At 38.9% G+C, this 12,030-nt stretch overlaps 1 protein-coding gene across 6 annotated transcripts in view; it reads left to right on the forward strand.

Annotated features, from left to right (window-relative positions):
- THOC2 (THO complex 2) overlaps positions 1 to 12,030 on the forward strand; it is a 97,413-nt gene that overhangs the window by 24,116 nt on the left and 61,267 nt on the right. For all 6 annotated transcript variants that reach the window (XR_004002158.1, XR_004002160.1, XR_004002159.1 and 3 more), the window contains 5 exons: positions 289 to 410; positions 1,964 to 2,097; positions 6,831 to 6,997; positions 7,902 to 7,994; positions 8,824 to 8,979. Coding sequence is in view for 3 of the 6 variants with exons in the window: in XM_030576648.1 (XP_030432508.1) it covers positions 289 to 410; positions 1,964 to 2,097; positions 6,831 to 6,997; positions 7,902 to 7,994; positions 8,824 to 8,979 (672 nt within the window). In the remaining 3 variants the exon portion in view is untranslated. The remainder of the gene's footprint in view (positions 1 to 288; positions 411 to 1,963; positions 2,098 to 6,830; positions 6,998 to 7,901; positions 7,995 to 8,823; positions 8,980 to 12,030) is intronic.

Below are 12,030 nucleotides of genomic sequence, written 5' to 3' on the forward strand. Positions count from 1 at the left end.
ATAATCAAGCTAAAAAAGATAATCCTGTGATGCCATACACTGCAAACTCCCTAGCCTTCCGTGTATTCTATATAGAGTCCTCATTTGTAGAATTGTCGCTTTTCAGTTGCAAGCAAATGTTCCTTTTGAAACTGAGTTTTTATGATATGTTTTGTATTTGAATTACCTTTAATTTCACTGTTAATATACATACATAGATAACCCATGATCAAGATCAGATGCTATTTAGTTTAATATACTTATCAACTCATATGTATGACATGTATGTTGCATTCTTGTTTTGTGCAGTACCTTGTTTCAGACACTGTCCTAAAGGAGCGTCTGGATCCGGAAACACTGGAATCATTAGGGCTCATCAAGCAGTCTCAGCAGTTTAATCAGAAATCTGTTAAAATCAAGACAAAACTTTTGTAAGTGTGTGTAGGTAGATTTTTTTGGGGGTGCAGGTCAATATCTTTAAACGTAGCTTTTTATAATCTATACATTTTCAAAGTAATGTTTTCTGTGTTGAAAATTGTATGAAATACTTGGTGTTTTTTAAAGTGAAATGTTTTGTTTTACTTAAATTACTCATTGATAATAAAACTTAATTTGTCCTTTTATATTTTTCATAGATACAGTAAAAGCTCTTTTATCTAGCACTTCACCAACTGGCAAGCTCTGTAAACAGGCATTTCTGATCTGCACTGAAAGTCCAGTTTATATTGCAGTTGGTGTGGGGCCAGCTGGGGTGTGGGAGGGGCTGAGGGGCATGCTCTGGGAGGGAGTTTGGGTCTGAGAGGGGCTGGGGTATTAGGGAGGTGCTCATCTCTTGCAGCTCCCCGCAAGCGGCTCCTTGTCCCTGCTGTTGCTGGCGGAGGCGCAGCAAGGCATCTTGCAGGCATGCTGCCTCCGTCCCTGCTCCTGAAGCGCTGACTCCACAGCTCTCAGCCCATCGACCGGGAACTGATCTGCGGGGTGCAGCACCTGCAGACGAAGGCAGTGTGCCTGCTTGCAGAGGCAGAGCCACCTTCTTGCGCCTCCATCAAGAGCAGCAGGGACTGGGAGTCATTTGTGGGGAGCTGCAGGAGGTGAGCACCCACTCCCCATCTGGCCCCCTAGTCCCTCTCGCGCCCCAAGCCCCCTCCTGGACCCAAACTCCCTCCCTGAGCGCACCCCGCAGCCCCTCCCATGCCCCTGACCCGCACTCCAAACTTCTCCCTCTGAGTTAACCGGCATTTTAAATTTACTGGCATTCCGCCCCGCCCCCATTTCACCAGCGTACCAGTTAAAAAAGCTTTTAGTGTATATGATATTTACATCTATTTTTATTATAACACCTAGTTATCTTTGCTCCAGTGGTTTCAAATATTTAAACTTTCAATTGTAGAAAATGCTAAATACTTAAAAATAAATTACTAATATCTCTGACTTAAGCATAGGCTTTTGATGTTTCCCTAAACTAACTAATGCAGTATTTTTGGCCTTTGGATTGTAGAGCAGTGGTTCTGTATCTGCATGTCTACTGTTTCATTTTCAGTGTCTATGAAGTGCAATTAAAATTAATTTAGATCCTTAGAGCTCAATCCTGCAAGGCGCTGATACTCTGACCCCATCCAACAAAGCAGTTAGGAACAAGCTTAATATTAAGCATATGATAGTCCCATTGATTTAAAAGGAATTAATCACATGCTTAAAGTTAAATGTGAGCTTGATGTTTTTGTTGGTTTGGGACCTGTGTTCAGCAACTCAGGGTCCTTAGCCACTATTTGAAATGAAGCTTATTGTTTTCTGCATTCTGTAGTTTGCCTAATGCTTGGAAATAAAACAATTAATTCATAAGCATGTATTCAATGTTGGTAGACAAGTTTAATATTTATAAAATACTGTATTTAATCTGTATAAAAGTTAATATGAATAGCTATCTTGTGCTGAGCTGTACACCTCATTTTATAGTGTTTAATTTCTACTTATCTAATTGCAGTTATAAACAACAGAAATTTAACTTATTAAGAGAAGAGAATGAAGGTTATGCAAAGCTGATTGCTGAACTGGGGCAAGATTTATCTGGCAATATCACTAGTGATTTAATCCTGGAAAATATCAAATCTTTAATAGGTAAGGAATTTATTGAAGCAAATATAAGTAATTATTTTCCTATATAGTCACCTTGTGTGGCTTCTGTAGAGAGCCACTCTGGACAACTTTTTTGGTGTCTTTTGGGGATCAGACAGCAGATTTATGGTGCTAAGGTAACACATTGCATTGCATAATCTCCGGGGTTAGTTCTGTAGGCGGGAGTTTCTGTGGTAGTGTTAATTTTGTAAATGCTATGTATTTCTATTTACTTGTGGTGTGAAGTTGTCAGTCCAGCTTTACATGTGTTTCTCCCCAATTTATTTATTTTGGACTGATATTTAAGAATGGAGTTTTATGAACATGCATTCTCCTTTTTAATTGGTGAGAGCATGGTGACTTACTGGTGCCTTTTTATTTTTTATTAGCTTAGATACCCAGAAGAATAAATGGCTATCCAGGTAGTCTAAAAATCAGAAATCAAAGAAATGGGTATTTCTCAAACGAAATGCAAATCAGTAAATGTTGTTGGCTTCTTTCACCTAGATCCAGCTGTGGTTGATTAAGTACTCCCAAAGGACTGAACTTGGTAAAAGTGTGTCACAATGGGAGACCAAGTTAGATTTAAAAATAAATTTATATATAGCTGATCTGAGCAGATTTATTTATAAATTAATTTTTTTTAGTATATGCTTGCAAATTGGCCTTCCACTTTGAGACTAAAAGTTCTATATGCACCTAATGCAGCACCTTCGGCAAACTAAAACCTTAAGTAATTTAGCTGTTTCAGATTTGCAGTTTTGTTAAAATTAGGTAAAATGACCAATTACTACTTTGTTTGCTTAATATTATAAGTGAGCAGGCAACAATAAAATACTGACAAGAGTCTGGGTTGCCTGGTAAATTAACCATACTTAGATTGCTTGTGTGTCTAAACAAGCCTGTATTTTAGATCAGGGGTTCTCAAACTGGAGGTCATGATCCCTCATGAGGTTGTGAGGTTATTACATGGGGGTTGTGATTTCTCAGCCTCCACCCACAAACCCCACTTCACCTCCAGCATTTATTATAATGTTTCATATAAAAATTGTTTTTTAAATTTATAAAGGGAGCCGCACTCAGAGGCTTGCTATGTGAAAAGGGTCACCGATACAACAGTTTGAGGGCCTCTGTTTTAGACTGACTTCACATTGTCCCGTTCTCTTCGTGCCCCCCCCCCCCCCAATCCTACCTGAAAGACTGGGCAAGTATTGGGCAAGTATTGCCTCATAATCTTCTAACTCCTTTTATTCCCCTGGAGCAGAGGATTTTGTTATATATGGGTTCTTTAAGAACACAGACCTCCAGGGACAGAGGAAGAGTGTACAGTACTGTGTTTAATGTCAGACATTTCCTGATGTTTATAGGTCCAAGTTTGCTTTCCTTCTTACTAGGATAGCAATCAAGGAGTTTGAGTGAGATGACTCAGCAGTATTAAGAGTGGGAGATATCAAGTAATCCCACTGAAACAATTAGTTTAATTAAGCTGGACTCAAAACTGGTTTTGGACATTTCCACCATCAGCTTCCCCAGTTTGTAATCCTCACTTTGCATTATAAAGTGTGGGCTAGGAGTAGCAACAAACAAAAGCTGGAGTGAGAGAAACTGATATTTTATGATGAGTCTCCTTTCAACATATTTTACTTCCTCTGTAATTGATAGTGAGCAAACAATCTCCCTTAGCTTTTAGACTTTCTCCCCAGAGAACTATCAGGGTCTATGTAATACTTGTATAGTAGAGAGGTTAAACCAGACATGTCTAGGATTACTTGCACAGGAGACATTGATAATTTAGTTTTATTTTCCATAAATTTAATAAAATACTTAGCAAAATTGATAGTACGGAGGAGATAAGATATATTGAAAGTCTATGAATAAATGAACATTTCCTACACTAAAAAGATTGCAGTGGGTTAGTGTGTGTCTTAATAGATTAAAAATAGGGCTTGCCGGCCTTGAGTGAAACAATTATATATAGACTGCAATGGTGAATCAAATATTCACCCATCAAATTATGTGCATTTCTCCAAGTATATATGGGGGCTGTCCTAGTTTCAGGGTAACTGTACCAGTATTTTCACCCTCTGCAGTGCACGCCAGGAGTGCCCGGTCACGTCTCAGTTCTTCTGTTGTCACCTGTCTCTGGGTAGAGACCCTTGTCCCATGCCCTTCGGATTGCGGGTTTTAAGACTGCCCAGCTCCCGGCCTTATACTGTCATATCCCCCGTCTGCTTAAAGGCCAGCACCTGTTTATTGCTTTTTCTCTGAAGGATGTGAACAGTGAATTGCCAGCAGTTATAAGTTACTACACAGCTCTTTCTAAGCAAGCACATTTATTCTTAAGGTAAAAGCATTACAGAGAGAACGTATAAAATAACCTATACATTGATTTAAACACACACTAAATATACCAGGAGTCACCCATCATTTTTTAGGGCCCTAGTAGGCCGAAGCCTTTCCCACCTTTCTGCAAGGATTGGGCCTCTCATGGTGGCCCCTCTCTCTGAGTTGCATGTGATCTCTAGGCCACAGTGATACATAAACTTAATTGAATTACACTACCACTCACTGGGCCTTGAATAAAGGACTTCAGTTGGTATACTTGAAGATTTGTGGCTTCCTTCTTTTTCAGACCTCCTGAAATCTGATACCTATCTGAGTGGGTGTCTGCCTAGCCAGATGAAATGAACGAACAAACCCTTGAAGTCAAATACCTCTCTTGTTTAGAATCAAAGGGAGCATTTGTAGTAAGCATTATGTTAGGACATATTGTCATTTTAATTAGGTCATTCCTACCCATTAGAGATAAGAGGAACAGTTTTGAAAGGTCATCTTTGATTTGTTTATCCTTTTTTTTGGTCAGCAATGTATACAATTTTGCAGGAATGCAGAAGTGGGAGCACCTAGATACCCAAGTGATTTCTCAGCATTAAAAAAAGGAGCAACTGATTGTCTGAATGCAGGGATCCCTGAAGGACTAGACAGCTAATACCTCTGTTTTATTAAAATTACTGTTGAAAGCTAAAATTTTACCAGTGTTTGATTAAGGCGATTAAATTAGATCTAGATAAAATTTGAAGAGTAAATAGCCTATCCTAGGGGTCCTATAGCAAGGACAAAGAGTATGGGAGAAAGTGGGTAATACTGCCTTGCCCCTCTTTAGGAGAAGTGTACAAAATCTAGTGCCACTTAAGGAAGTTTCTGCAAAAGCTAAATCTAATTCGTGTGGAGGAGGTATCTGTATTCAAATCCTGTTAAAAGCTGCCTCTGTGTATTGGGAAGCTACTTATGTTTGGGGCTTGCTGGGGCTGAGAGAAGAAGGATTTTGCAACAAGACCCTGTTAAACATTGAGCCAAAACTGAATTAGTCTGATTTAATTAAAATGTGGAGGAGACTTTAGGCAAGAGACTTAAATTGTATAGGCACTTAACATCAGCACTAGAATGGGTTACCTAGGGAAGTGGTGGAATCTCCTTCCTTAGAAGTTTTTAAGGTCAGGCTTGACGAAACCCTGGCTGGGATGATTTAGTTGGCAATTGGTCCTGCTCTGAGCAGGGGGTTGGACTAGATGACCTCCTGAGGTCCCTTCCAGCCCTGATATTCTATGATTCTATGATCAGTAGGGAAATGAGTTAGTAAGAGTCAGAACTTTCAGGCCTCCTTTCATGTTTTAATATTTAAGGAATAATAGCTAAATTAGATGATGGGGAGAAGATTGCTCCAGTACCCTATACTCTACAGGGGCTGTGCTAACATTTGATAAAGTTCAGCTTCAAATCTAGCAAAGATCAATTTTGTAATTGCCTGAGGTAGCTGATATTGTAGATACTTTGATGCTTATTTTAGAAGAGGGCTATAGAATGCTTTCACTATTTACTACAGAGAGTATAGTACTGCTCAAAATTTAAAATGTGTTTTACGGATCACCTCTGTCTTGCATAGTTCTCTTGGCTCAAAATTGTTTTTCCATAAAATATCTGTTCCTTTGTAGTACTAATTAAGACAGTTAGAAGTATTGCAAGCATTGGGTCTGTTTTTTGTTTTGTTTTTTTTTCCTTCAAATCATCTTGTAGCTATTAAACCATCCATTTTGTTTCACCACAAGGTATTTCCATGGCAATTTAAAAATTAAGATGTATTACTTACTCCTCAGTGTGCAAGTATCTGACACACAGGTTATCCACAATATACCAATTGTGTCAGTCTTTAACGAATCAGAATTTCCTGTTTCGCAATAGTGAGGTTAACATTTTACTAAAGAAAATACTTTGATCTCTTATCACAGTGAATATTTGCGTTTTCCCTTGGCAGGTGCAGCAGAAGGAACTGACTAAAAATAGAATTTTTTTTTCAAAGTTCATAATAACTTTTTCTTGCTGAGATCTGTGTGTTAATAATAATAATTTAACAAGAACACTGAATTTTTAGTGTAATCTAAATCGCAGTTATATCTCTAACTTTGAAATTCTGATGTGTAGTACAGCTGTCAACTTCTATATTTAATATAGTACCATAAAGCCAAAATATACACTGCTCTGTTTAGTTGTGCCTATTATTTTGATGTAGAGAGAATTGCTTTTTATTCAAAGTAAATGGCTAAAAAGTTTCTTTTTTTTTTTTTTTTTTGGTAATGGTGCATTTGTAATTTTTCTGGATTCTAATTTAATTGTGTTGTATTGGAAAATGAGAAATAGCAGAACTGAATTTTTAACTTTTTTATTTTTTCCCCCAATAGGATGTTTTAACTTGGATCCCAACAGAGTTTTGGATATTATCTTAGAAGTCTATGAATGTAGGCCGGAATATGATGAATTCTTTGTACCTCTGATAGAATCATACATGTATATGTGTGAACCTCAAACTCTGTGTCATATCCTTGGGTTCAAATTCAAATTCTATCAGGTAATATAGTTGTATTTTTACTACAACTCTACCCCGATATAACACAGCCTGATATAACACGAATTCAGATATAATGTGGTAAAGCAGTGCTCCGGGGGGGCAGGGCTGCGCGCTCTGGTGGATTAAAGCAAGTTTGATATAATGCAGTTTCACCTATAACGTGGTAAGATTTTTTGGTTCCCGAGGACGGCGTTATATCAAGGTAGAGGTGTATTTGAGCACCTCTTCTTCTGTCAACTCCTATTCCTGTGCAAATACAGTGATGTAAGTTTTTGATGCTTGTTTAAGAAAAAAGTTTTCTTTCCACAAAATACAATTAGCATGGGTTGTAGAATTCCAATTTTAGAAATAGTACGTTTCTCTATTTATGATACTTTAACGTGGGATAACTTTTTGCATTACGTTTTTAATCATCAATATATAATCCAAAATGGAAATTGTTCAGTACTGTATTTGAACCAAGCATTTTTTAGAGTACATTTTAAGTGTTTGACTGTATTGTCCTCCATTTGAATTTGTAGATGAAATTTGCAAGTTCTTACATTACTAGAAATGATGCATTCCTATAAACAGCAGTCTAGACCCCTAAGAATGAGGAAAGCATGGCTGATTTTTAGTGTGATATCTCACCATCTTAACTGCAGAACTAGTAATTTCATGCAATCACTGTGAGATGCGAAAAGATAATCGGTTGCACATCTTTCTTCATTCAGAATCAATATAGTAACAGGACCATATACAATGGCAGAATTAATATCTTTGATAATAGGGATAGGGAGAGCTTTTATTAAGATTCCTGCTTTCTCTGTTCATACTGGCCCTACTTATTTTTTAAGAGTAAGTTATACTTTTCTGTGACATTCTTGATTTGCTGTTTCTAAAAATGGTAATGCTTGTCTTTTAGGAACCAAATGGTGAAACACCTTCCTCTTTATACAGAGTTGCTGCAGTACTTTTGCAACATAATCTTATAGATTTGGAAGATCTTTATGTACATGTAAGTTATTTATTTATCTCTAAATGTTACTAGCAAGAACAATGAATATGAAATTGGGCTTTTTTTCTTAAAAATGTTATCCGTTTAGCTTGCAACTGACCTGTTTCTCATACTGCTAAAACTGTTACCACAGAGACATTCAGATAAAAGAATTTAGATGGATTATCTGCTCCAATCTTGCGCACACTCAGCCAAAATGTCCCAGGAGCTCCAATACCTCCTGTGTACTTCAGGCAGGAGCATCTATAGCTTGTAGCTGGTGTGGTCAGCTGCGCAATTACACTTAACAGAGAGCTGCTAGGTGTGGTCATCAAGCCAGGCAACCAGGAAAAAGAATTTCAACAATTTGTGGGGCTTTAAAGGGGAGGGGCGGCTTCCTGTCTAACTGACCCCTGGGCAACAGAGTTCACAATGGAGCGATCAGTGTGGATTATTGTGGACGGCTTCTAGAGGCCAGCAACAGTTGATGTAAGTAATGCAGTGTCTACACTATCCGTATGTCAACCTAACAACATTGATCTTAGTTGGATTTCAATACTTTTTTTGTTTTCTGTTTTGAAATATTGATGGCTCTGAGGGCAGTGTGCAGTATAATTTCTCAGTCTTCCTTAACTTGATTAGGGTATGTCATGGATGTATTGTTCTTTGAAATGGTTCTGGGAATTTAAAAGAAAACAGAAACTCTCCTGTCTAGGCAATGACTCAATTTCTTGAGGAAGAAGAAGGGATCTAGCTTTTTCTCCTTTAAGCTTATTGATCAAAAAGTAGTTTCAGGTGATTTTTTTTTTTTTTAACGTATCTTAACACCATCCATGTTTTATTTTCTTAGCTTCTTCCAGTAGATAATGCCATTCTGGAAGAACACAAACGAGAGATTGTAGAGGCAAAACAAATTGTTAGGAAACTTACAATGGTGGTTTTGTCCTCTGAAAAGACTGAAGAGAAAGAGAAGGAAAAGGACAAGGAAGAGGAAAAAACTGAAAAGGTATTTTTTCAAATGAGTTAATTATAATTGTAAACATAACATGGTCATTGTTATGAAAATTACTTTTTTGTCCTTTTAAAACAGTGTATCCAGTTGTGTTGATAAATTTAATTGACTGTTTATCTAAAACAAAACCAGAATTGTAATTAAACTGTTTTCTCCCCTTAAAGCCCTATTTCAACTTCTGATGTAATTTTTGTTATGCAAGAAACCCTTCCCCGCAAAAGTGTTGGTTTAGTGTCTGTTCCTGAATTCATTCAAGGTTGTATATTCAGTTCTATAGTTAGGTAGTTTGATTTCCCTCCCCTACCTTTGTTTCTTATCACCTTCAATAAATATCGCTCAAGGTTTGCCTTCCTTTTGTGCTGGTTTAACAAACTTTGGTATGTTAATAATCTTGGTAGGAGGTGTCATCATGTAACCCACAATTGATTTTTAACTATGTAGGGTTTATATAATCTATTACACACGAACTGTGCCAAAAGAACATTATTAAGGTGCAAAATCAAGCACTTAAAAGTGAGGAATACCAGAACTAAGGTTGCCTGTGCAGCCTCATTGTGTGAGTTCATTGTGATACAATCTTTAATTACATTACCACATACTATTTTTTTCCACAGGACCTCTTTCTCATTCAGTCCACAAAATGGACAATGCTTCCTTAATGAGAAGCTATTAAATATTTTTTCTTCTCTTCACAGTTTGTGGCCCATGCCTTATTTACTGCATACTATTCAAACTCTGTGCTGAAAACAGTTATTAGTTTCCTCATGGGCTTTCTTATGGTGCTCATAACTGTTGTCTCTGAATTCTTCACAGACACTGATTAATTTATTTGCATTAATTGGGGGGGGAAGGGGGGCTTATCTCCATTTTACAGGAGGGGAACTGAGGGCAGAGAGATTAAGGGGATAAGTATCCACTAATTTTGCATGCCCAGTTTGAGATGACTAGGATTTGATTTGTCAGAATACTTAGCATTTTATAGCACATTATGTGTTCAAGCATAGCTCCCAGTGACTTCACATGCATTAGAATGCTCAGCACTTCTGCAGATCAGGCCCCCAGGGTGTCAAGTTGGGCACCCAGAAAACGAGGAGAGCACAGTTGGTGACTACCTGTGAAAAGTTTGGTTTAAGTGACTGGCCAAGCATCACACAGGAGCTCTGTGGCAGACGTAGTGATAAAATCTCCAGGGTGGCATTCAGTGCCTTAACCATAAACTGTTCTTTCTTTTCCTGCAAGTCCCTGCCTAATTCACTATTCACCTTTCAACTTCTGCAACAAAGGAAGTGAGGATCAGAGAAGTCTTCACTGCACAACCCTGATTTGCCCAATAACAGTTCCATTCTCTGCACTGAATGAGGCAGGGGTCCTATGGCGAAAAAATAACGATAGTGTAATTTTTCACAAGGGGGCTGAATTGTCATCGCACAGGCAACCGTAGTATTAAGAGGAGTTGTGTTGCTGTCTCTCCAAGTTGTCTTTGAAAATCTTAGCCTAAATCTTTTTTAGCTAATATGAAAATAAACCTGTTCTAATCCATGATGTTTGATGCTTTTGTTATGTATGGTACAGCTGGGTGAGGACATTTGAAAAGACACAGTTTAACTACTGTGAAATAAAGTTGGTTGGATGATGGAGCATGATGGAGAGATGCTCATTACATATATCTTTACCTGTCGTCTTCAGTGCTAGAGATTAATATTGTCTGAAAACAGACTATTGTGAAAAAGTCAATAGTTTAATATTGAGGAAAAGCAGTATCCACTTTTGCCTGTGGAGATGAGTTTAGTATACTGAATAAACAGTCAGTTTCAGAATACAGGTAGTGCAAGTGTTAGAGGTCACAGGACAGAGCAGTGTTACTAGATTTGTACTTCTGAGAACAATTCCATGCAGTGAATCTTAGGTGCACTGTGTTGCTGTAGCTTTTCAGTGAAGACATTCAGGGCTTATCTACATCACAAAGTTGCAGCGCTGGTGAGGAGGTTACAGCGCTGCAACTTAGGAGGTGTACACATCTGCAGGGCATCACCAGCGCTGCAACTCCCTGTTTGCAGCGCTGGCCGTACTCCCGTTTTGTCTCGGGTGTAGAGGATCCAGCGCTGGTAATCAAGTGTAGACACTTACCAGCGCTTTTCTTGACCTCCCAGGTATCCCAGCATACCTGAGGAAGCCTCTGGTAATCAAGCAGGTCTCCTTCCCCGGTTTGCTCTCGCGTTCCCCGAACCCCCGAGCAAGCAGGTCTCCTTCCCTGCGGTTTGCAGGGGGGTTCGGGGAACGCGAGAGCAAACCGCGGCGAAGCTGGTCTCCTTCTCCGGTTTGCTCTCGCGTTCCCCGAACCCCCGTGCAAGCAGGTCTCCTTCCCTGCGGTTTGCTCTCGCGTTCCCTGAATCCCCGAGCAAGCAGGTCTCCTTCCCTGCGGTTTGCTCTCGCGTTCCCCGAACCCCCCTTGAAGCCGCCCAACAGCGCTGCAGTGTGGCCACATCTAACACCACTTGCAGCGCTGGTTGCTGTAAGTGTGGCCACTCTGCAGCGCTGGCCCTATACAGCTGTACTAATACAGCTGTAACAACCAGCGCTGCAAAATTGTAGATGTAGACATACCCTCACTGTAGTGATGAAAGAGTTTCTCCCATTGCTGTAGTTAATCCACCTCCCTGAGATGTTGTAGCTTGGTCGACTAAAGAATTCTTCCATTGATCTAGCACTGTCTACATGGGGGATTAGGTTGGCATAGCTATGCCTCTTGGGGATGTGGAGTTTTTGCACCATAGAGATGTAGTTTTGCTGATGTATGTTTTCAGTATAGACCAACCTTTTGTCTTTTGTGTCCAGTGGTGAAAACGAGAGCTGTCAAGCAATTAATCGCGCTGTTAAACATTAATAAAATACCATTTATATAAATATTTTTGGATGTTTTCCACATTTTCAAATATTGATATCAGTTGCAACACAGAATACGAAATGTACAGTGCTCACTCTGTGTGTGTGTGTGTGTGTGTGTGTGTGTGTGTGTGTGTGTGTGTGTAAAAATAAGATAGCATT

This window comes from Gopherus evgoodei, chromosome 9 (genome assembly GCF_007399415.2).
Source record: "Gopherus evgoodei ecotype Sinaloan lineage chromosome 9, rGopEvg1_v1.p, whole genome shotgun sequence".
NCBI classification, from domain to species: Eukaryota; Metazoa; Chordata; order Testudines; family Testudinidae; genus Gopherus; species Gopherus evgoodei.